The 20,829-nt window shown below is 42.1% G+C and overlaps 1 protein-coding gene across 1 annotated transcript in view; it reads left to right on the plus strand.

Annotated features, from left to right (window-relative positions):
* Positions 1 to 20,829, plus strand: part of MGAT5 (alpha-1,6-mannosylglycoprotein 6-beta-N-acetylglucosaminyltransferase) — a 41,248-nt gene that overhangs the window by 19,195 nt on the left and 1,224 nt on the right. The window contains exons 4-16 of the mRNA XM_053471266.1: positions 805 to 881; positions 1,003 to 1,092; positions 6,042 to 6,113; positions 6,997 to 7,158; positions 11,206 to 11,375; positions 11,906 to 12,040; positions 13,525 to 13,658; positions 14,869 to 15,002; positions 17,848 to 17,997; positions 18,118 to 18,264; positions 18,916 to 19,032; positions 19,874 to 19,948; positions 20,536 to 20,693. Coding sequence (XP_053327241.1) covers positions 805 to 881; positions 1,003 to 1,092; positions 6,042 to 6,113; positions 6,997 to 7,158; positions 11,206 to 11,375; positions 11,906 to 12,040; positions 13,525 to 13,658; positions 14,869 to 15,002; positions 17,848 to 17,997; positions 18,118 to 18,264; positions 18,916 to 19,032; positions 19,874 to 19,948; positions 20,536 to 20,693 — 1,621 coding nt within the window. The remainder of the gene's footprint in view (positions 1 to 804; positions 882 to 1,002; positions 1,093 to 6,041; positions 6,114 to 6,996; positions 7,159 to 11,205; positions 11,376 to 11,905; positions 12,041 to 13,524; positions 13,659 to 14,868; positions 15,003 to 17,847; positions 17,998 to 18,117; positions 18,265 to 18,915; positions 19,033 to 19,873; positions 19,949 to 20,535; positions 20,694 to 20,829) is intronic.

Here is a 20,829-nt window from a genome sequence, read left to right on the forward strand (position 1 = left end):
TTAACACCTGTAAGTGTCATTTTGTTGCCTATAAACGCTCTCCAGGACCTGAAGACGAAAGGAAACCGCGACGCTTTCTGTCTGTCAATCCCTTTGCAAATAAAGAAAGGATTCATTCCGGAGAGCCGGGGTGCTGCGCATGGTGTGTTTGCATTCCTGTGGCTGTAGTTTTGGCAAAATCTCTCTCTCTCTCCTCGCGCGGAACGAGATAAATGATCGGCCGTATATTGCGGTGTACTTAATAATAGATAGACGGGTAATCACTCTCACGATGACCGCGCCGAGATCAATGGATGTGATTGCTACGCGGCTCGGTGAAAATAAGGCTTTTATCTGCCGACGATATTATCTTTAATTGATTTTTTTGCCCAATTTGCGCTAAAATACGTATTCTGATTACTCTAAGAAACTTTGCTTGGTACGTACAACCCCCCCCCCCGGAAACTCATAATATCCAGCAGATCGGCCCCATTCGGCCCCCGTCTAGTCGCCCGTTTCTCCTGCTGTAAAGACTCAAACCTTAATCAGTCGTTGGTCTCGTCTTAGATTCAGGAGCCGTATGTCTATCCCATGCATGTTCAATACCCTCACTGTATTAGCCTCTACCACTTCTGCCGGGAGGCAGTTCCACTTCTGCGATAACCTATGTATGACCAGTCAGGGGAGGGGGGTTGCAGCTCGCAATTCTCTGATGCCCAACCAAGTTCATAATGCTTGCACAAGGTTTGATGGGCTCTCACAATCTCGATAGTTCTTATTTATTGAATGAATGAATAAACCTTTTATCTGAATTAATTTCTCCAGATCTTCTTAACGGGGCCCAAGAACAGTGTGAATTGCCTCCCATGGATGGCTACCCTCACTGCGAGGGCAAAGTAAAGGTAAAGTGTACAATTATATTTTTTTACATTTTCCTTGGGGCGATTATGTTATATTTCAGCGATGGTGTCCTCTCTAACGCTTCGTGACATTAATGGCCGACTTTTCTGTCCTTTCTGCCAGTGGATGAAGGATATGTGGCGGTCTGACGTCTGCTACTCGAACTACGGGGTCGATGGATCCACCTGCTCCTTTTTTATTTACCTCAGTGAGGTTAGTATGAGTTTTGGTGCGTTATGGCTGTGATTCTGCGTTTTAAAGCCCCTTCCTGACAAACCTGGGATTCCTTAGCATGAAATTACTAGTTAGTGAGTAATATTATTAACTGCGATGTTGCTGAAAATGTGTTTTTTGGTTTCTTTCTTCCATTCCATTGATTGGAGGAATATATTTCAGGTTGTGCTCAGTTGAACGGCAGCCATTTGTAAATGTGTGAGTAGACGTTGCGTCGAGTATCTTCAGGAGCCCTATCCCAAATAGTTTCTTTGGCTGATTAGTACTCAATGTTCTTATTTAGGAATTTAGATCAAATTCTTCCAAATTAAAAGCCGAGGTTATTTAAATCGACCAAAGCCTTCAATATTCTCTGAACAGACGTTCGGCGTTTAAAATGCCAGCCAAGTAACATCTCTGTGAAGTGTCTCGCTTCTTCAAAACGATCTCTGTTTAAAGCATTTGAAACAATTCAGTGTTAACCTTGAGTCTGCACGGAGAGCCTTATTCCTTCCGTTAATGCGCGGCCGGCAGGGTTGTTTGCGATTCGAGCATGAAATTCATCTCTAATAACTCTGACAAAAGAGATGAATTCACAATGTCAGGAACCTTCTAAAGACACCATCTTCTCTTGGACCGGTATGTTTGGTACTGTATTCAGATCTCTCTCTTTCGCCTCTCTCTCTCTCTCTCGCGCTCTCTCTCTCTTTCGCCTCTCTCGCTCTCTCTCTTGCGCCTCTCGCTCTCTCTCTCTCTCTCTCTCTCTCTCTCTCTCTCTCTCTTTCGCCTCTCTCTCTCTCTCTCTCTCTTTCGCCTCTCTCTCTCCTTCGCCTCTCTCTCTCTCTTTCGCCTCTCTCTCTCTCTCTCTCTCTCGCCTCTCTCTCTTGCCTCTCTCTCTTGCCTCTCTCTCTTGCCTCTCTCTCTCGCCTCTCTCTCTTGCCTCTCTCTTTCGCCTCTCGCTCTCTCTCTCTCTCTCTCTTTCGCCTCTCGCTCTCTCTCTTTCGCCTCTCGCTCTCTCTCTCTCTCTTTCGCCTCTCGCTCTCTCTCTTTCGCCTCTCGCTCTCTCTCTCTCTCTCTCTCTTTCGCCTCTCTCTCTCTCTCTCTCTTTCGCCTCTCTCTCTCTCTCTTTCGCCTCTCGCTCTCTCTCTCTCTTTCGCCTCTCGCTCTCTCTCTCTCTCTCTCTCTCTCTTTCGCCTCTCGCTCTCTCTCTCTCTCTTTCGCCTCTCGCTCTCTCTCTCGCTCTCTCTCTCTCTCTTTCGCCTCTCGCTCTCTCTCTCGCTCTCTCTCTCTCTCTTTCGCCTCTCGCTCTCTCTCTCTCTCTTTCGCCTCTTCTGGGAAGCTGGGATTTGTGACATAAAGCAGCTGAGGCTTCCTGTCCTTCTCCTCTTCTTCCCTTACAAAGACTGCATTAACCAATCAGCAACTTAGGAGGAATAATTGTGCCCCTTTCAGCAAATATATAATAATAATAATAATAATAATAATATAATCAGTATAAGAGTACGGTATGAAGTCATGGCTTTTGGATAAGCGAGAACCTGGTGGAAGTTGCCCAAAAGACCTCACACATTCGATATTATTTGACTTGGAGTAATATCTGTTTTGATACATAGTCTCACTTCCAAATAGTATCATTCAGAGTGCTTTCAGGAATCATGCACAGTAAATGATATGTAACTTTGAAGAGGATCGTCACACGTAGTGTTTTTATAGCGCGTGACTCTTCTGGAATAGTGGATGGAAAACACAACGTCCTCAACTCCAAAATCCCAATCCCAGCTCTTAAAAAATAGTTTCTGTTCTAGAGCCAGAGCAAATAAGTGGAAGAACAGTCAAAACCATGGAAATGACATCAGATCGTGAAGAGTATGACCCAACATGGGTAGACCTGTTTCTCTCGAATGGCGGACGAGATTCGGTATGAAAAATCTGGAATTTTATTTTTCAAAATATATAAGAAGAAGAAAAAAGTTTAGATTGGCTCCCAGTTATTTGTTGGAACAATGAACAGACACGGCAGGAACAGCTGGAATTATAGACGCGGTGGATGTGTTTACCTCTCATGTTCTCTTCTGTGTGGGAGGAGGGCCAACCATTCTCCGATTCTGGATCCTTTCCAGTTCCATTCACGCCAGGAGAAATTCAAGCTCTTAAATAAAAAAAAAACAAAAAAAAAACCTCATGATTCTTCTTTTCTCCTCTTGTCTTCGGTGGCAACGGCTGTTTCTCAGACCCTGCTTCTGCTTTCCGGTCCGCGGGTTGGCGGAGTTCTTCTTGTCCCTTATTTTCTGTTTCACTTTTTTTCTTAACTTTCTTAAGGAAATGTTCCGTTTCGCGGCGCCCCTCCGATTGCAACAGCTGCTTCATAGCTGTTTTTCAAACAATTTACACTTTGCTGTCCTCTATTAAGAACACTAGATGCGAGTACTTACCCAAATTATGCGTGTACTTACCCAAATTATGCGAGTACTTACCCAAATTCTGCGTGTACTTACCCAAATTAACATAGAAGACGTCAGCCGGTATGGATACAAATGATATAAAATCATTGAAGCGGAGCATTGAACCCAGCACTTAACACGTTTCACAGTGACATGCTCATTCACATGCAGCCTCCGGCGAATGAAGCTGCGAAACGCGTTGGCTGTAGTATCTGCGTCTTCGATTTATTTATGGTTTAAAGACTAATTGAAGCTATTTATACTATTTTGGCACCTTGAGCCATTTGCATCCAGCGTGGCTGATATCTTCTGCTAATCTGGATTCTATGCAATGGAATTTGGGCATTCCTTGGACGCTGCCGCACTTAATAATATAATATTTTTTGGCCTTAGCTGGAGACCTTGGAAGTTTGTGCTCCCCCACCTCCCTCGTTGATTTCGATATTAGAATTTACACCCGTTTGGGTTTTTCTCTTCTTTTGATGAGGTTTTTAGGTTTCTCTATAAGAGAAACTAAAACTCCACTGGCGACAACAGTTGTTGCGGCGCAAACGGAATGAGAATAAGAAATATCCGCATGAAACGGAGGCCATTTACTAGAACCATTAAGCTTTGCTGATCCCTCGGGGAAGCTATTTCTGTTGCCATCTGAAAATAACAAAGTACTGCGTGTCTGCGCGACTCGAACTGTGCAAAACAAGCAAAGGAACAAGCAGATTGCATGCCCTGCTGTTTCCGAGAAAGCCTTGACGCACGCGGTGAAAAGAAGCAAACGGGAGACCGGGGATTAAACGCGGGGGCTTGTATCACCGGCCCTTATCGGGGACACGGCGGACGTCCACAAAACAAAATGAGCAACGCGTGGGACGTCGAGATCAGATCTGCTGGCAAGAAGCAAGCTGCAGCAGATCACTCACATCATCCCCCACTAAAAGTTTATTGCTTATCAACCTCAGCGTTGGTTAACCTTTCTCCCACCTCCATCTCAATGGAAACACAGAACCTGCCGGCAGATCGGCCCCTTTCGGCCCCCATCTAGTCGCGTATATGTATATAATACATGATGCAGATGTGATCCTCAATCACCGAGACCAATTTATTGTTTCGGGATTATCCTGTTCGATTTACGCAGATCTCCTTTTCTTCTGTTTTAATTTCCTGCCAAATACGTCGCGTTTCAGTTGACTCAGCCGCGTGACTTCACCTCTATAAATGTCTTCATAAAAAACCTTCAAACCGAGAAGCCCTTGAGGGTATGCGCATGTGTCTTTAGCTGATTCAATACATGTATGCTTGTTTTTGTTTACATTACCGTCCAAAAGTTTGGGGTCCCTTTTTATGGAAAACGAGGATGTTTCTGGCTGTAACATAATGGCAAAAGGGTTTTCTGACGATAATTTAGCTTTTTTAAATGAAACGTGGATCAGCGAACACAACGTGCCATTGGAACACAGGAGTGATGGGAGTGATAAAGGGCGATTGGAACACAGGAGTGATGGGAGTGATAAAGGGCCATTGGAACACAGGAGTGATGGGAGTGATAAAGAGCCATTGGAACACAGGAGTGATGGGAGTGATAAAGGGCCATTGGAACACAGGAGTGATGGGAGTGATAAAGAGCCATTGGAACACAGGAGTGATGGGAGTGATAAAGGGCCATTGGAACACAGGAGTGATGGGAGTGATAAAGAGCCATTGGAACACAGAAGTGATGGGAGTGATAAAGGGCCATTGGAACACAGGAGTGATGGGAGTGATAAAAGGCCATTGGAACACAGGAGTGATGGGAGTGATAAAGGGCCATTGGAGCACAGGAGTGATAAAGGGCCATTGGAACACAGGAGTGATGGGAGTGATAAAGGGCCTCTGTCTGCCTATGAAGAGATTCCATTAAAAATCAGCCGTTTCCAGCTACAATAGTCATTTACATCATTAACCCCGTCTGCGCTGCATTTCTCATCCTTTTCATGTTTTTTTAATGGACAAAATGTGCTTTTCTTTCAAAAACAATGACATTTCTAAGTGACCCCAAACTTTTGAGTGGTAATATAATTATGTCTTTCGAAGAACTGAAGCCAGAGATTCAGGTTTTCAGTGTTGTGGCTTTGCCAGCTTCTGTTGTCTTTCTGACTCAATGCAAATTGTTGACAAAACACAATGTAAATATCAGGTTTTATGTAGAGATTTATCCCCGGTTCAGGCGCTCACTAAGATACCCGGTGGATAATTCCGATGTCATTCACATGACCTGTTTTGTTAAGAAAAACTAAATTGCGCTCCGGGCTAGTTTAACCCTTTAGGCACACCGCGCAGAAGACAAAGAATATTAGAATAAATACAGCCCAAGTGTTACGTCAAAGATAAAAATGCCCAGAAATGCATCAGAAATTCTTCCGGTTGGCATTTGCTCTCAGCTGATTGGCTTAGATGCATGATGACATCATTAACGTGAAACTGCAACCCTATAGCTGTCGGCCCTAGTTAAATATCCTTTCTGATTTGTTTCAGGTTGAAAACTGGTGTCCTCGACTGCCGTGGAGAGCTGTAAATACAAACGAAGAAGCGGACAAAAAGACTATGGTAAGCTGCCCCGTGTTTTGTTCTTTAGGTCCTTTTCGTGCAGCCTTTAAGTCTAAATGTCTTAATAAGCAGGTCAGGCGTGTAGATGTAGTAGCACATGGTATGGAAACACCGGAATATGCTCTTCATCTGACGGGGTTAAATCGTTCTATCCTGGGTTCCAATTGGCAATGGTTGAAAATACTCTGCACTTTGAAACTACGTGCTTCTGAGTGTTGCGTCCCGTTTAGTTGTTAAAGACCAGCCTGGATCGGCTTTCCTTTGGGTTTTAGGTGAATATTAAGGATCGTCTTTTGTGATATTCAATCGGTTTATTTTCTTTGGTTTTTTCACCGGCGAGCTGAAAATACTGTATCACTCCCAATGGGACCTAAAGAGTCCTCTCATCTCCAACTAGATACATTTAAAATGTTACCACACTAAAAGGGGAAGTTCCATGGCATGTTCTAGAATAACAAAGCTGGCCACCAGTTAAAAAAGGAGGGGAAGATCAGGTAAATTTTATACAGACGCATAAGACCACAGAGTTCTGAAAAATATCCAAGCATTCCGTTGGTTTCCAAGGTGATTGCTTCACGTTTATTGACAAATTGGTCCAATTAGGTTCCTCCTGCATGTTTCTGACTAAAGTTGAAGTCCTTTCCATTGTATATGATCCCCTAATCTCATAGACTGAATCCTTTCGGGTTCTTAGAAACAATTCCACGTATAGTTTCAACAATCTACTGAATAGGGCCTACTATGGAAGGTCCACCATAACTTAGATCTCAAGTCTACTTCTGACCTTCAGCTTTTTGCCAAGTGTTTGGATAGCTCATGTCTTCAGCTAACCTCACATCGTTTGGGGGGAAAAAGATAATTTCATCATGAATTTCTGTTTCAGGCTGAAATCCGTACCGATTTCAACCACCTTTACCAAGTAATGTTAAGGCATGAAGAATTCCGGTGGATGACCCTGAGAATAAAGAGGATGGACGACACTTGGATCGAAGCAGTCAAGTCGCTAGCGGAAAAGCAAAATCTTGAAAAGAGGAAACGAAAAAAGGTGATTTTTCTGGGTTTTTTTTTTCTCTTGCGTATCCGCCTTATCCAGAGGCATCGGGGTTAGTGGAAGGACATCGAGGACGACAAGAAAAACAAGAAATACTCGACCGTAGAATCAAATGGATTTAGGCAAATTACTGTAGACAGTTGGGGAAGGGGGAAATAGTGGAGGACAATAAAAAAAAAAAAAAAAAAGGTTGGGGGCTTGGTGGGTTTTTATGAACTTGCCCAAACTTGGTGGGAGGAGCTGATTGGATGTGAGCTGATACAAATTATACCTTTTTGCTTGCAGGTGTTGTAGCTTTTGCCGTAGCCGTGTATGAGCTCTGTACAGCTCGTTGCTTTGTCGTTTGGCAGGGAAAAGGCATAATTTCTAAAGGCGTTGTTTAATTTGGCAGCACGTCGCATAACCGTGTTGGGAACAGGCTGTCACCGTGTGTAATCAAAGAACTTTTAATTTGGCAAAGTCACCTGGGATCAGCGGTTCTCACAGGACCGACTGCAAAGTGCTAGGGGTTATCGGCTACATAAAACCTCTCTGATTGCCCCCTCCTTGTTTATTCTGCCCCATTCCCGGAGGTTGATTTGCACCGGCAACATCAAAATGGACTGAGAGGTGATGAGCTCAAGGTTTTGACGGCTTTGCAACAAAGTGGACTAGAAGGCAAATCCCCCTCAAATTTAAACAAGTTCACATTATATAGGACGCTAGGCTTTAAATTCCCATAGCTGTCCAATGTTTTATTTAGGTGGGGGGGTACCGCAGACTTGCCCAGGGGTCATCATGCATGGTCTTGTATCATAGTCCAGAGTAAAGTACTTCTAAACATGAACTGAACAGGCCATTGCAGCCTAAACCACTGAGAGTTCCCCAAACTACCTCTGAATTAGTCGCCGACTAATTGTCTCCTTTATCCGCCGCAGTGATTTACTTTCAGTAGTTACAGCAGAATGTTGCCAGCTGTGCTGTTCAGAAGGTCGCTCTTCAAGGAAGTATTGGTTCTGAGTTGCATATATATATAATTTGTTTCCTGGTATTGCTTTGTCTGATACATTGTGTTTATGAGATGTATGGTGTTTAGTAAGCTTTTTGCTTGCCTGCTGGGTTCAGTTATTGAACCCAAATAACAGCGGCGTAGAAGTGTTAGAACCCCCATACACACTCAATAAATGGGGCATCCTATTCATGTAGATTCCAACATGGAATCAGCCAGTGCTTTGGTCCTTAAAACATTTTATGATCCATTCGCTTGTGATTAATTACAATTTCAACACAACCTCTATCGTAAGCAGAGGAGCCACCCAACTCCAGGTGGAACGCGGCTCTTCTCCACATGTAGCTCTGGCTTCTGAACTCCTTTATCCAGCCTCACCTCCGCCGCCAGGCACGGATTCGACTCGAAAGGATATGACTCGCTTATCACCCAAATTACATTTCAAATAAAAAAGGTTTCAGTTTGGCTGTCGAGCCCAAACCTGTCCTACCGTATAACCTAGAAGACAGACGTCTCCAACCTGCGCTTTACTTCAGAAGGTCTCTTGTTGCTCTTCAACGTTTGTCTGATTAAATTCAATATTCTGAACAGTCTTACAGTCCTTTGCTTTAGGAACCTAATTCCAACGCAGCCCCTGGCCCTTCCCTACGTCTCCTATACTCAGGGCTGTCAACAGGTACTCGCGTTTTAAATGTTAGGCTAACGTGTCCTCTTTTTTGCTTGGCAGCTTCCTTTTATACAGTGGGGGGGGGGGTATTGCTGTATACAGAGCCGAGGGGAATAGGGGGTATTGCTGTATACAGAGCTGGGGGGGGTATTGCTGTATACAGCACCGGGGGGAGAGGGGGTATTGCTGTATACAGAGCCGGGGGGGGAAGAGGGGGTATTGCTGTATATAGCACCGGGGAGAAGAGGGGGCATTGCTGTATACAGAGCCGGGGGGAAGAGGGGGTATTGCTGTATATAGCACCGGGGGAGAGGGGGTATTGCTGTATATAGCACCGGGGGAGAGGGGGTATTGCTGCATACAGAGCCGGGGGGAAGAGAGGGAGTATTGCTGTATAAAGCGCTTTTTTATTCTTTATATGACTATTATCTAAATGTGATTTTTTTTTGTAGCTGTTGACACTCCAGGCAGTACATTTTTGGTCAGCGCGTTTAATATATTCCTCCAGATGTAATTATTCTTTCAGGAGCATGAAATCTTCTTTTATTCTCATGAATTATTCTTCCAACCAAGATAAGCGTCGCGGTTCCCCGCACATCGCCCGGGCCTGCTCTTTGGACTGTGAAATGAAGGTTTTCATTGTTCCCCACGTTTTCCTGTCCATCTTTTATTGTAATTTAGCTGGAAAATGGCATTAAAATCTTTCATTAGTCTTTTTTCCTTGCGCTGTAAGGACACGGGCTGTAAAATTCTGCCTGCCATCCACCTAAAAATGAAAAGGAAAGGTTTCAAAAACAGATTATTAGAATTATAACTTTATCTTGGGTTCCCATTGTCATGATATCAAACATTGTGTAATGTCACATGTTTGGTGATTCTATGATGTCACAGCAGCCCCTCCCAAGGCTATCCCATGTTCCTATCCATAAAATCATTGTACAGCGCTACAGAATATGATAGCACTATATAAATCAATTATCCAAATGTCAGTTTATAGGGTTCTGACATAGAGACAGAGTGGTCAAACCTGTGGTAGAAACATAGAACCATTCGGCCCGTCCAGTCTGCCTGTTTTTCCTGCTGTAAGGATTCAAACCTTAATCCCCTCCTCTTAGATGTGCCATCTACCACTTCTGCTGGGAGGCTGTTCCACTTATCAATGAATCTCTACCTACCTGCCAAAGTTCTGCTTCCTGATGTTATGGGGTGGGTGGTAGGTGAAAGAACAAGTAGCTTCCAAAAATATATATATATTTTTTTTTTTTAAATGGGATGAGTGCCTGTACCTTTAAGATACCAGAATACTTTGTTTCCATTTGACTTGTCTGTATGTGGTTTTTAGAACTCTTTCCGCCCCGATTGGCAGCTTCTGTACATTGAGATCATACAAAGTTATTTTGTTTTACGGTTCCTGAAATCAATAGGGACGGATCTGAGGAACTGAAAGGGGGTTTAGTATTTTTAGCGTCGAACATACTGTGTTTTCTGGGATCTCTGTTCTTTTTTGTCATTCTTTTTTTAAGGACTCCATCTGTTTTTTTGTAAAGCGAATGCAGATTAATACGTAAGCCAATAAGCAAGATGCATGCTGAGACCGAAAAGTGTTTTTAGAAATATCTTCGTAAAATGTAAATATTTTCTCTTGCTCTGTATTTTAGGCAGGTAAATAATGCGCCGTAAACGTTCTTATACACGATTCTTACAAATTACTGTTTTTGCTTGATATCATCGGAAAAATCGTGGTTCCGCCGCACAGCCAACTAAGCCTTGTCACTTACCCTCATTCACGCCCTCCCATGCTCTCATTCACGCCCTCCCATGCTCTCATTCACGCCCTCCCATGCTCTCATTCACGCCCTCCCATGCTCTCATTCACACTTTCTCTCAGTCTTCCTACCTTCTCCACCGACCTCTTCCGTGTCCCTGTTTCCATTTTCGCAGCTCCACTTCTTCTCTCGCCTCTTCTTGTTCTTCTGCCTTCTTTCTTTGTCCGCTTCTCCCCAGTATCGGCTCTGCTAGCGGGTACTTCTGCAAAAGGGCGGAACCTCCGCACACACCCTCTCCGCCAATTGGAGGAATGGGGAGAAAGAGGGTCACCTGTGCCGTGGCCCCACCCTTTTGGGGGAAGTACTCCAAGTATATCGGAGACAGACTCGCGGAGAAAGAGAGGTGCAGAAATGTGTGAGAGCAACCAAAGTGAAAACAATGGGGGTTCTCCCCCAATAGGGTGGTCTTATATTCTGGCCTTTTTTCAGGAAAGTACAGTATATGAATAAGTTTATTTTGGGGGATTTTTGGGACCCTTTTGGCAAGAAGAATTTGGTCTCTATGCGAGGAGGGTGCGATGAATATTTTCACCGAGTAACGTTTATCTCTTATTATTTAGATCCTTGTTCATCTGGGGCTTTTGACGAAGGAATCCGGATTCAAGATAGCTGAAAATGCGTTTAGCGGGGGCCCGCTCGGAGAATTAGTGCAGTGGAGCGACCTCATCACATCTCTTTACTTGCTGGGCCACGATGTAAGGATTTCGGCTTCAATAGCCGAGCTCAAAGAGTAAGTGGATTTACTTTCAAGTTTAAAACCAACCCACACAGAGATAGAAAAAAGAAAAAAAGGGACTTTCGTGTATTTTCTGATTCTATTGTAATGGAGGAAAAAAATCAAGAATTCCAAGTCGCTAAATAGCTGTTTAAGTAGATTAAACGTACGCTACATCTGCATCATTCTAAACCCTCTGAGATTCAGCCAATCTTGGCTTTAGGGTGATATGCGGAAAAAAAATTAGACATGTTAATTATTTGTCGAGGATAGAGTGCTAGCTGAAATGACAAGGGCTCATTTTTATAGGGCCCACAGTCACTGGCAGTCAGTGGGTTAAACCAGAAGGTTCGTATTATCTTTCTGTATACACAGCGGATAAGTGCTGGGTAGAGAGGGACTCTTCAGTCTACGCGATTAGGATTTTTGAATAGGTTTGCCGTATCGGGATCAAATGGTGTAATCAATACCTCACCTGTAAGCTGTTATTTGAGCTGCGCATGTACTTATTGCTGAATCTTTTTCTATTCTTTTTTTTTTAACAGAATAATGAAGAAGGTGGTGGGTAACAGGTCTGGCTGCCCTACGCAGGGCGACAAGGTGGTGGAGCTGATCTACATCGATATAGTGGGACTTGCTCAGTTCAAAAAGACCCTGGGACCGTCGTGGGTTCACTACCAGTAAGTGGCGCCTGCGAGTCTTGGGGCCCTTTCTGCTTTCGCTGTAACGCTGAGTGTGCGCTTATCCTCACGGCAGACAATACGTGTGTCCTGTCATCGTGCCTAGTAAGGTCAGAGAGATGAGAAGGTTCATCTCATCAGAACTGAATAAGTCCCACGGTCAGCCGGTCTACGTGTAACAGATGATATCACCTTTTTTTTAACCCTCATTGTTAACGTGATGATCTAAATCTGCTTTAATCCCACCAAAATTCCATCCGAAGCCGGGGTATGTTCCAGACAAACTGAATGCTTGTGTGTCTGACAAATGCTGACGTGACATGCCGGAGCCGTCGGCTCGCGTTGGATTCCCGCTCGCTGCTCTGGAGTCATAAACTATTTACATCCAATTGCCCCGTTATGTGGGCGTTCGAGTTAAAGATGCTTTCGGTATATTTGTGGGGGCTCGGAGCCCAGTGGTAGGCAGCAGGGCACTCCAGGAGTGATGGGAGTGATAAAGTGCCATTGGAACACAGGAGTGATGGGAGTGATAAAGGGCCATTGGAACACAGGAGTGATGGGAGTGATAAAGGGCCTCTCTGTAAAGAGAGCCATTAAAAATCAGCCGTTTCCAGCTACAATAGTCATTTACAACATTAACCCCGTCTGCGTTGGATTTCTGATCCATTTCACGTTGTTTTAACGGGCAAAATCGGCTTTTCTTTCAAAAACAAGGACATTTCCAAGTGACCCCAAACTTTTGGACGGTATAAATCGGATTGAGTTTGCAGCAAGTTGCAGACCTGTTCTGTACAAGGAAACTTGTCAATGTAAGCAGAAGAGGAAACTTGTGAAGTTCGGGGCAATAAATAACAGTTTTCAATAAAGAAAAGTTAATTTAAAATCCGGTGCATATGCTCTTTGTAGGTCAATAAAAAGGGGAATTATTGGTAGAGCTTCTGTGTCTTGGCAGCGCTATAAAAGGTTTGAAGTGCTCATAAAGAAGATTTGTTCTATCTCTTCTCTCTCTTCAAATCATTTTACTTACTTTGGTGTTAAAATTGTAATTTTCGCACCGCTTGCTCGCCGGAGGAAGGAATATTTCATCTTCTACCTATCCATTTCTATCCCGAGTCCACCATGAACCGAGCGACCATCCTGGTCACCCCCAAGCACAGACCCCTAAAGATACGCAGAATTGTTTTAAAAAGTATTCATAGAAACCTAGAATCTGCCGGCAGATCGGCCCCATTTGGCCCCCTCTAGTCGCCCGTTTCTTCTGCTTAATATGTGATACTTTTTACGTAAAAAAAGTTTTTGCTCTCCTAATCCAAAATGTGCAAGCGACTACTAGCTGCCAGTCGATGCGTTTTGGAGCAAATCAGAGCTACTATTACTCCAAAACATCGGCGGCGCTTCGTAAAATATTTGCAATGATATAGAGGCGAGAACGTTCGTAATCCCCGGCCATCGCTCACTTATTTTTGTTGTGTTTCTTTAACAAGGTGCATGTTGCGAGTTTTGGACTCATTTGGTACGGAGCCGGAGTTCAATCACGCCCATTACGCGCAATCTAAAGGCCACAAGACCCCGTGGGGGAAATGGAATCTCAACCCTCAGCAGTTCTACACCATGTTCCGTAAGTCATCTTGCTGAATATCTGTCTTGTGTATCGGCGAATGAACCAAGTCTTCTTCCGATGATAATTGTTAAAGCACGGCTGAGCCAGGAATGACACAAGCTATACCTCACGGCCCTGGTTTTAAGAATCTACAGCAAGTGGGTGTGGCTTATACAGGCAAGATGGCTGCCTCCGTGGAGAACTGGGAGGCATTTAAAATAACAAAGGCTGGCATTTACGAGCGCCGGTGAATCACTGCTTCTATTTGCTTTTAGAAATAGGTCTATAAAATATATCTCGATAATATTCCCCTTTTTATACCCCCCCCATATAATATCATAAAGTTATTTCTTATTATTAGTTCTCTGTAGAGTAGACTTTAGACAGCTCAACTGACCCGAGTCAATTAAAAAGGACAAAAGTCTAATGAAAACTCTTTTTAGTTCCTTGTCTATAGGTTTCTATTGTAAACCGTTTAGTAGATACGTTGAGTATTCCTAGGTTGCAGAAGCCACAGCGTTCCGCTTTGGAAGTGAAAGGGTCGGTTCTATTTTTTCTTCCGTGTAACGGAAAGGGTCGGTTCTATTTTTTCTTCCGTGTAACACCTCTCCCCGGTCGCTGACCTTTTCTGCAGCGCAGTAAGACTCCTTATTGTTAGCCATTTGTTATTCCGTCCCATCACCCTAATCTTTAAAAACCCCTTTTTGTATTATTTTCCTCCAAACCCGCATGCATTAATTTCAATTAAATAGATTTTTCCAGGCTTTCCAAATATCAGCCGCCGGAGTGAATACAAATGGGACTATTGATCGTATTTACGCAGCGGCGGGTCTTTGACAGTTTATTTTGTCTAAATATCTCCGCATCCGTCACTGTGGGAGGGAGTCACCACCCTCCGCAAAAAACATGACAAAATAATGGGATCTTTATTACAAAAAAAAGCATTGATGTCATAAAAATCCTTAAACACCATTTTATTATCATTATTATCACCATTTTATTATTATTTTTAAGGTTCGAAGCAAACTGTTCTGATCTCTTTACTAAATAAATAATGCGGGTTGAGTGCGTTATTATTATGATTTATTGATTTATATAGCACCAACATATTATGCAGCGATGTACAGTAGGCATTCCTCTGGCATCCTAGGACCTTTTCAAACACCCTTTCCAAAATGCTGCAATGTATATTTATTGAATTATCTCTTTTCCATCGATTTTCTTGCAGCTCACACTCCGGATAACAGTTTTCTGGGGTTTGTGGTGGAGCAACATCTGAACGTGAGTGACATCAGACACATGAATGACATCAAAAGACAGAACCAATCGCTCGTTTACGGGAAAGTAGACAATTTCTGGAAGGTATGATCCACGCGTGTCTCCTTTCGAGCAGCAATGACTAGTCTGGTATATTAGAGATGGGGGATTCAAAATGCTGCTAAAATCCCCTAAAAAAAACCAAAAAACATTTATTTTAAGGAGATAATTTCAGAGTCTGGGATGCCTGATTCATAATGTCGGCAGGAGCTTTACTCGCGAGTTACTCATATCTCTCGTTACGCAACAACCCTGACGATCACAAAGGTCTTCTTTATAAATCGGACAGTGCGTCGTTAGACCCGTGTCGTTAGGATCGTGTGATCCTCGCCGCTGTGAATACCGCACTGGTTTATTTGACTCTTGCGAGTACCTGTGCGTTCAGAAATGCGCAAAGAACAGATCGTAATGCCTTTAACCCTTCGCTAATTAAGGAAAGTCTTAGCGGGCTCAATTGGAGTGGATCGCGGTTTACTTATATCGCGTTTTTTGTCTTTTTAATCTGTTTTATAGCGTGTCGGTACAAGTTGCTCTTTAGAGACTCGTTATTGGCCAGCTTATAAAATCTTATAAAACGTGTGACTCATTGATACCACATTTTATTGCTTTATTGTATTATTGCTTCATTGGCGGACCTTTATGTTAATTTTAGGGGAAATTTAAAGTTGGTTTATAATCTCCAGCCCTTATCTCTGCATAACCATAAATCATAATTGCCTTAAATATAATCACCAGGAATAAGCCATAATCCGATAACCATAAAGGCTACAAACATGGACTCCTGGTGGCATAATGACCGTTTTCTTCGTAAATAGGTTTTGTACTTTGATTTTTTTAACGTATGAGAGCAGCCTCCGAGCGGATGTCATCTGCCAAAGAACGCAAGTTTTAGTCTAATAAACATTGATCGGAGTTAGTACGAGTGTTGGGTTGAATCTTGTTAAGTGGCTTTTGGAGAACTTTGTATTGGTAATCGGACCTTTCCATATAAGAAGCTTTTATCAATAATTACATCAATGGAACCCAGATGGAAAACTTGGTAACCAACACTTTTATTGGGCTGTCTTACTTTCTTTTAACTCTTGATTGAGTGTCACTCCACCAGTCAGACTTATTGCGTGGAAGGACCATAGCTGCTCCCAGGTCTCGCTTACCATTATCCATGGACAAATAGATAAGGATTTCTAGTTCCGGGACGGCTAACTCGTGTCATTTAAACAAATATTCTTCCATAAGGTCTTAACAGGTCAGGTGGTCCGGCTGGAGGACATAAGGGGGTTTATCCACCAAAGCCGGAGGTGGCTGCTGAATTGGATGTGCATTCAAATTACCTTCAATGTTCATTATGAAGCTCCGGCCGCATCTCCATCAAAAGAGCTTCATTGAACATAATATTTTTTTCTTATTTTGTGTATGTATGTATGTGTGTATATGTATGTATGTGTGTATATGTATATATGTGTGTATATGTATATATGTATATATGTGTGTATATGTATGTATGTGTATATATGTGTATATATATATATATATATATATATATATATATATATATTTATATATATTATTATATATTTATATATATTATTATATATATTTATATATATTATTATATATATTTATATATATTATTATATATATTATTATATATATTTATATATATATTATATATATTTATATATATATTATATATATATTTATATATATATTATATATATATTTATATATATATTATATATATATTTATATATATATTATATATATATTTATATATATATTATATATATTTATATATATATTATATATATTTATATATATATTATATATATTTATATATATATTATATATATTTATATATATATTTATATATATATTATATATATATATATTTATATATATATTATATATATTTATATATATATTATATATATTTATATATTATATATATATTATATATATATATATATATATATACATTTTTTTTTATTATTTTATTTTTTTGTCGTTAATAATTTAGTTTACGGTAAAGAGGAGAGATTTAAAGGCTGCCGTATTAAGCTTTTGTCCATATGTTTTACCAACTGAGCTACCAGCTTGATCCTGTCCGCGCGTATTAATTTCATTCCTTACGCATGGTCTTATGAGCCGCCCATATGGTCGTCGCTAAAATGCCGCGGATCACTTTGCGTGAAGGTGACCTACATATCAGACTCGGGCAAGATCATGCGCGCGCCGCCACCGATATACGCTATTGGTTCAAAGCTCTATTAAGACGATGAGAATTGTACAGCGAGGTTTATAGGCAATAAAGACAGCAGGAGGAGATATTTTACATTTTTAAACCTCGCATGACATAATATTTACTTAATCACCAAAAGAGCATTTTTACCATGGAGCTAATTAAACTATTGTCCCGCTTTTTCATGTTTAATGTTCCCAGACAAGTTTTTTTAATAATATATATATTTAGCCTGCCAATTATCTCGAATAATATATTAAAAATGATTTTTTTTCTGCAATATTAGTACCTCATCTAGTTAAGATGACAAAATACCCCAAAATACGTTCAAATTATATTTATTTGTGGCAAGTACTTAACTTTAAAATAAAAATAAAATGTGCGGGTTATAAAACAAATATTAGCTGGATTTATTATAACGCTCAAAAGCCGGGAGCCGGGTGACCTTGGCTTCGAAAATGTAACGTTTTACTTTACGAAGAGTTTTTTTTTTTTTTTTATTATTATTGTTTTTGTGTAAATACCCAAGTGCCTCATTTTTAATAATTCTAAAGCTTTTTTTGGAGGGGGGGTCGACCGTCTTTAATGAACGCTAAACGTTCCGTTTAGATGTCCCAGGAAATCCGCTAACCCCGGCTTTGTTGCTTTTAGGACAAGAATAAGTACTTGGATATCCTCCACAACTACATGGAAGTTCACGGCACTGTGCACGAGAAGGGGACCGTTTACATGCCCAATTACGTTAAGAACCACGGGATCCTCAGCGGCCGCGACCTGCAGTTCCTCCTCCGAGAAACAAAAGTGAGTGGCCTCTGTCCGGTGTTCCGAAGACAAAGGGTTAGACCCGGCGAAAGACCTCGTTCCGTACAGCTATAGAGCCGTCGGTTTTGTAACGGTTGCCGTGTCGGCTTTATCTTTCAGCTGTTTGTAGGTCTGGGCTTCCCGTACGAGGGACCGGCACCCCTGGAAGCCATTGCGAATGGCTGTGCCTTCCTGAACCCCAAGTTTAGCCCCCCAAAAAGCAGCAGGAACACAGATTTCTTTAAAGGCAAACCAACTCTGAGAGAGGTAAGCCATGCTTTCGGATAGCACACAGCGGTGTAACTCCTACTCCTATCACGCTCAGCCATGCCTGGGTTACTGCGGCTTGTTCATTTCATGTATGCTGGTCTTCAAAGCAAAAGTAGCAAATGCCAGCAATGCATGTATGCGTGTGTGTGTGTATGTGTCTGTGTAGGTGTATGCGTGTATGTGTGTAGGTGCATGTGTGTGTATGTAGGTGTATATATGTGTAGGTGTATGCATGTGTGTATGTAGGTGTATATATGTGTAGGTGTATGTGTGTAGGTGCATATGTGTGTGTATGTAGGTGTATATATGTGTAGGTGTATGCGTGTATGTATGTGTTAGTGTGGGCATATGTACATTAGTTAATTGGCAAAACTGAGCAATGATTGCTGCTATGTAATCTTCCTGAGGTCCAAAAGTCACTGTTTATGGCAGTTTAACCAAAAAATGTACTTTTTAAACATATTTTTGCATCATAGGTATGCCTTTTTAAATTCTAAATTTGGCAAATTATATCTGTCCTAGTTTTTACATTTAAATTTTTAATTTATGTAATTTTTTTTCCTGAGTTTCACGCATTCCAGGCCTATTTCCCTCCTGTCGCATCCTCCGCGCTTTATTTATTTCATCATTGCGTTTCTTTTGTCTCAGCTGACGTCGCAGCACCCCTACGCCGAGGTGTACATCGGAAAACCGTACGTGTGGACCGTGAATATTAATAATCCCGAGGAGGTTGAGAAAGCCGTCAAAGCCATTCTGAGTCAAAAGGTCGGTCATTTAAATGGGTTTTGGAGTGCTTCGTTTTCCTGTGGGGTATTCAGGGGGCTGCGGAGCCCGAGGCGGAAGACCCTTCTAAATTATTATTATTTTTTAATTGTGAAAGATTGGTGAGGAAGAAAAAAAAATGTTAGTAACTCAAATAGGCCGTTCTAGATCTAACTATAGAAGGAGGGCAGTCTGTGGGAGTGTGGAGGGCGTCACATAAGGGGGGATAGTTACATAATGGTGGGAGAGAGAAGAAAGGAGAATGTCGGAAGGTGAGAGGGGTCCCGGTTACCCAAGGTGCCGACTGCCATAAGATTATTCCGTTACAAGGAACGAGTCACGCTGGCCGAGTTCTGTTCTTGGCCAGCGATGGGTAAATAAAGCGACATTTTCTTTCCACGTTCGGAAATGCTTCACGATGTTTCTATTTTTTGCGACACCGATGCCTGGGGTGTCTTAGTGCAGTGACATCATAAACTCGGCCAGAACCCCGTTTTTCCAGCTAAGGTTTAAGTGGGGTGGAAGGTGTTAATTTCCATACAGGCAACGTTTTTGTCTACGTCTCTCCCCGACCCCGTTCTCCCCCTCCGAGTTTTATCTCTGTCGGTTTTTGGGTGCCCTTTATTGTTTAGTAGAGCAGTGAGGTTGCCAACACTTTTTTATCTTTATAACCTCTTTTATATCAGAACTATATTCTTTATAAAACATTATTGGGCTCTGTCTGTATCGGCCCCAGCAGAAGGCTGCGTGTTTCCTTAAATATTTATGTCAAACGTTCCGCCTCGGTGGCTTCTGATCTGATTTTCTGCCCCGTGACAAGTAACACGGCTCTTGCTCTCTGCAGAACGAGCCGTACCTGCCCTACGAATTCACCTGCGAGGGAATGCTTCAGCGGGTCAACGCGTTCATCGAAAAACAGGTAACATGAGGCACGCAGCGCGAGCATCGCCCGTTTACTGTAAGCCTTGCGTGCGTTCCGACGGGCCGACGGCGATACAGCATTCCGCTTCGTCTCTTCCAAGCCTGCCGGGAACGGGGTTAGGGCTGTTTATTTCAGGTTTTACAAGTAGTTACGTAGTTAGATAATAAACCTTTTAATTATTAAAGCAGTTTATAAGTGCAGATTTTAAGTTAATTTGTACCAATTCACAGTCAAAATGTAAGGCCGGTTATTGGTGTAAATTCCCTTAGAAGGGAAGGGTATTAAACATGCATGGGATAGACATACGGCTCCTGAATCTAAGACGAGACCAATGACTGATTAAGGTTTGAGTCTTTACAGCAGTAGAAACGGGCAACTAGACGGGGGCCGAATGGGGCCGATCTGCCGGCACTTTCTATGTTTGTGATCTTGGGGTTTTTTTTATTAGAGCTCTGCTGCCCCCTATGGGTAGACTTCGTTACTTTGTATATAAACCTCTGAAGATGCAGCAGAGTCCCCCACGCCACCCCAGGCGGCAGAGATCAGTCTACGCTCTTCACGTTTCCCCCCTTTTGCCTCGGCAGGACTTCTGTCACGGGCAGGTTATGTGGCCCCCATTAAGCGCGTTACAAGTGAAGCTCGCCGAACCTGGAAAATCCTGCAAACAAGTTTGTCAAGAAAATCAGCTGATCTGCGAACCTTCATATTTTCAGCATCTCAACAAAGACAAAGACTTGGCTAAGTGAGTGATATATATATCCCCGATATATTCACAATATATAATATGTATAATTTAAATATTTTTTTTTTTTTATCCTGTTCCTCTGTATTGTAACATTCTTAGTTTCTTCCTACAAAGGTTTCTTTTTTGTTTTGTT

Source organism: Spea bombifrons, chromosome 7 (assembly GCF_027358695.1).
Source record: "Spea bombifrons isolate aSpeBom1 chromosome 7, aSpeBom1.2.pri, whole genome shotgun sequence".
NCBI classification, from domain to species: Eukaryota; Metazoa; Chordata; class Amphibia; order Anura; family Pelobatidae; genus Spea; species Spea bombifrons.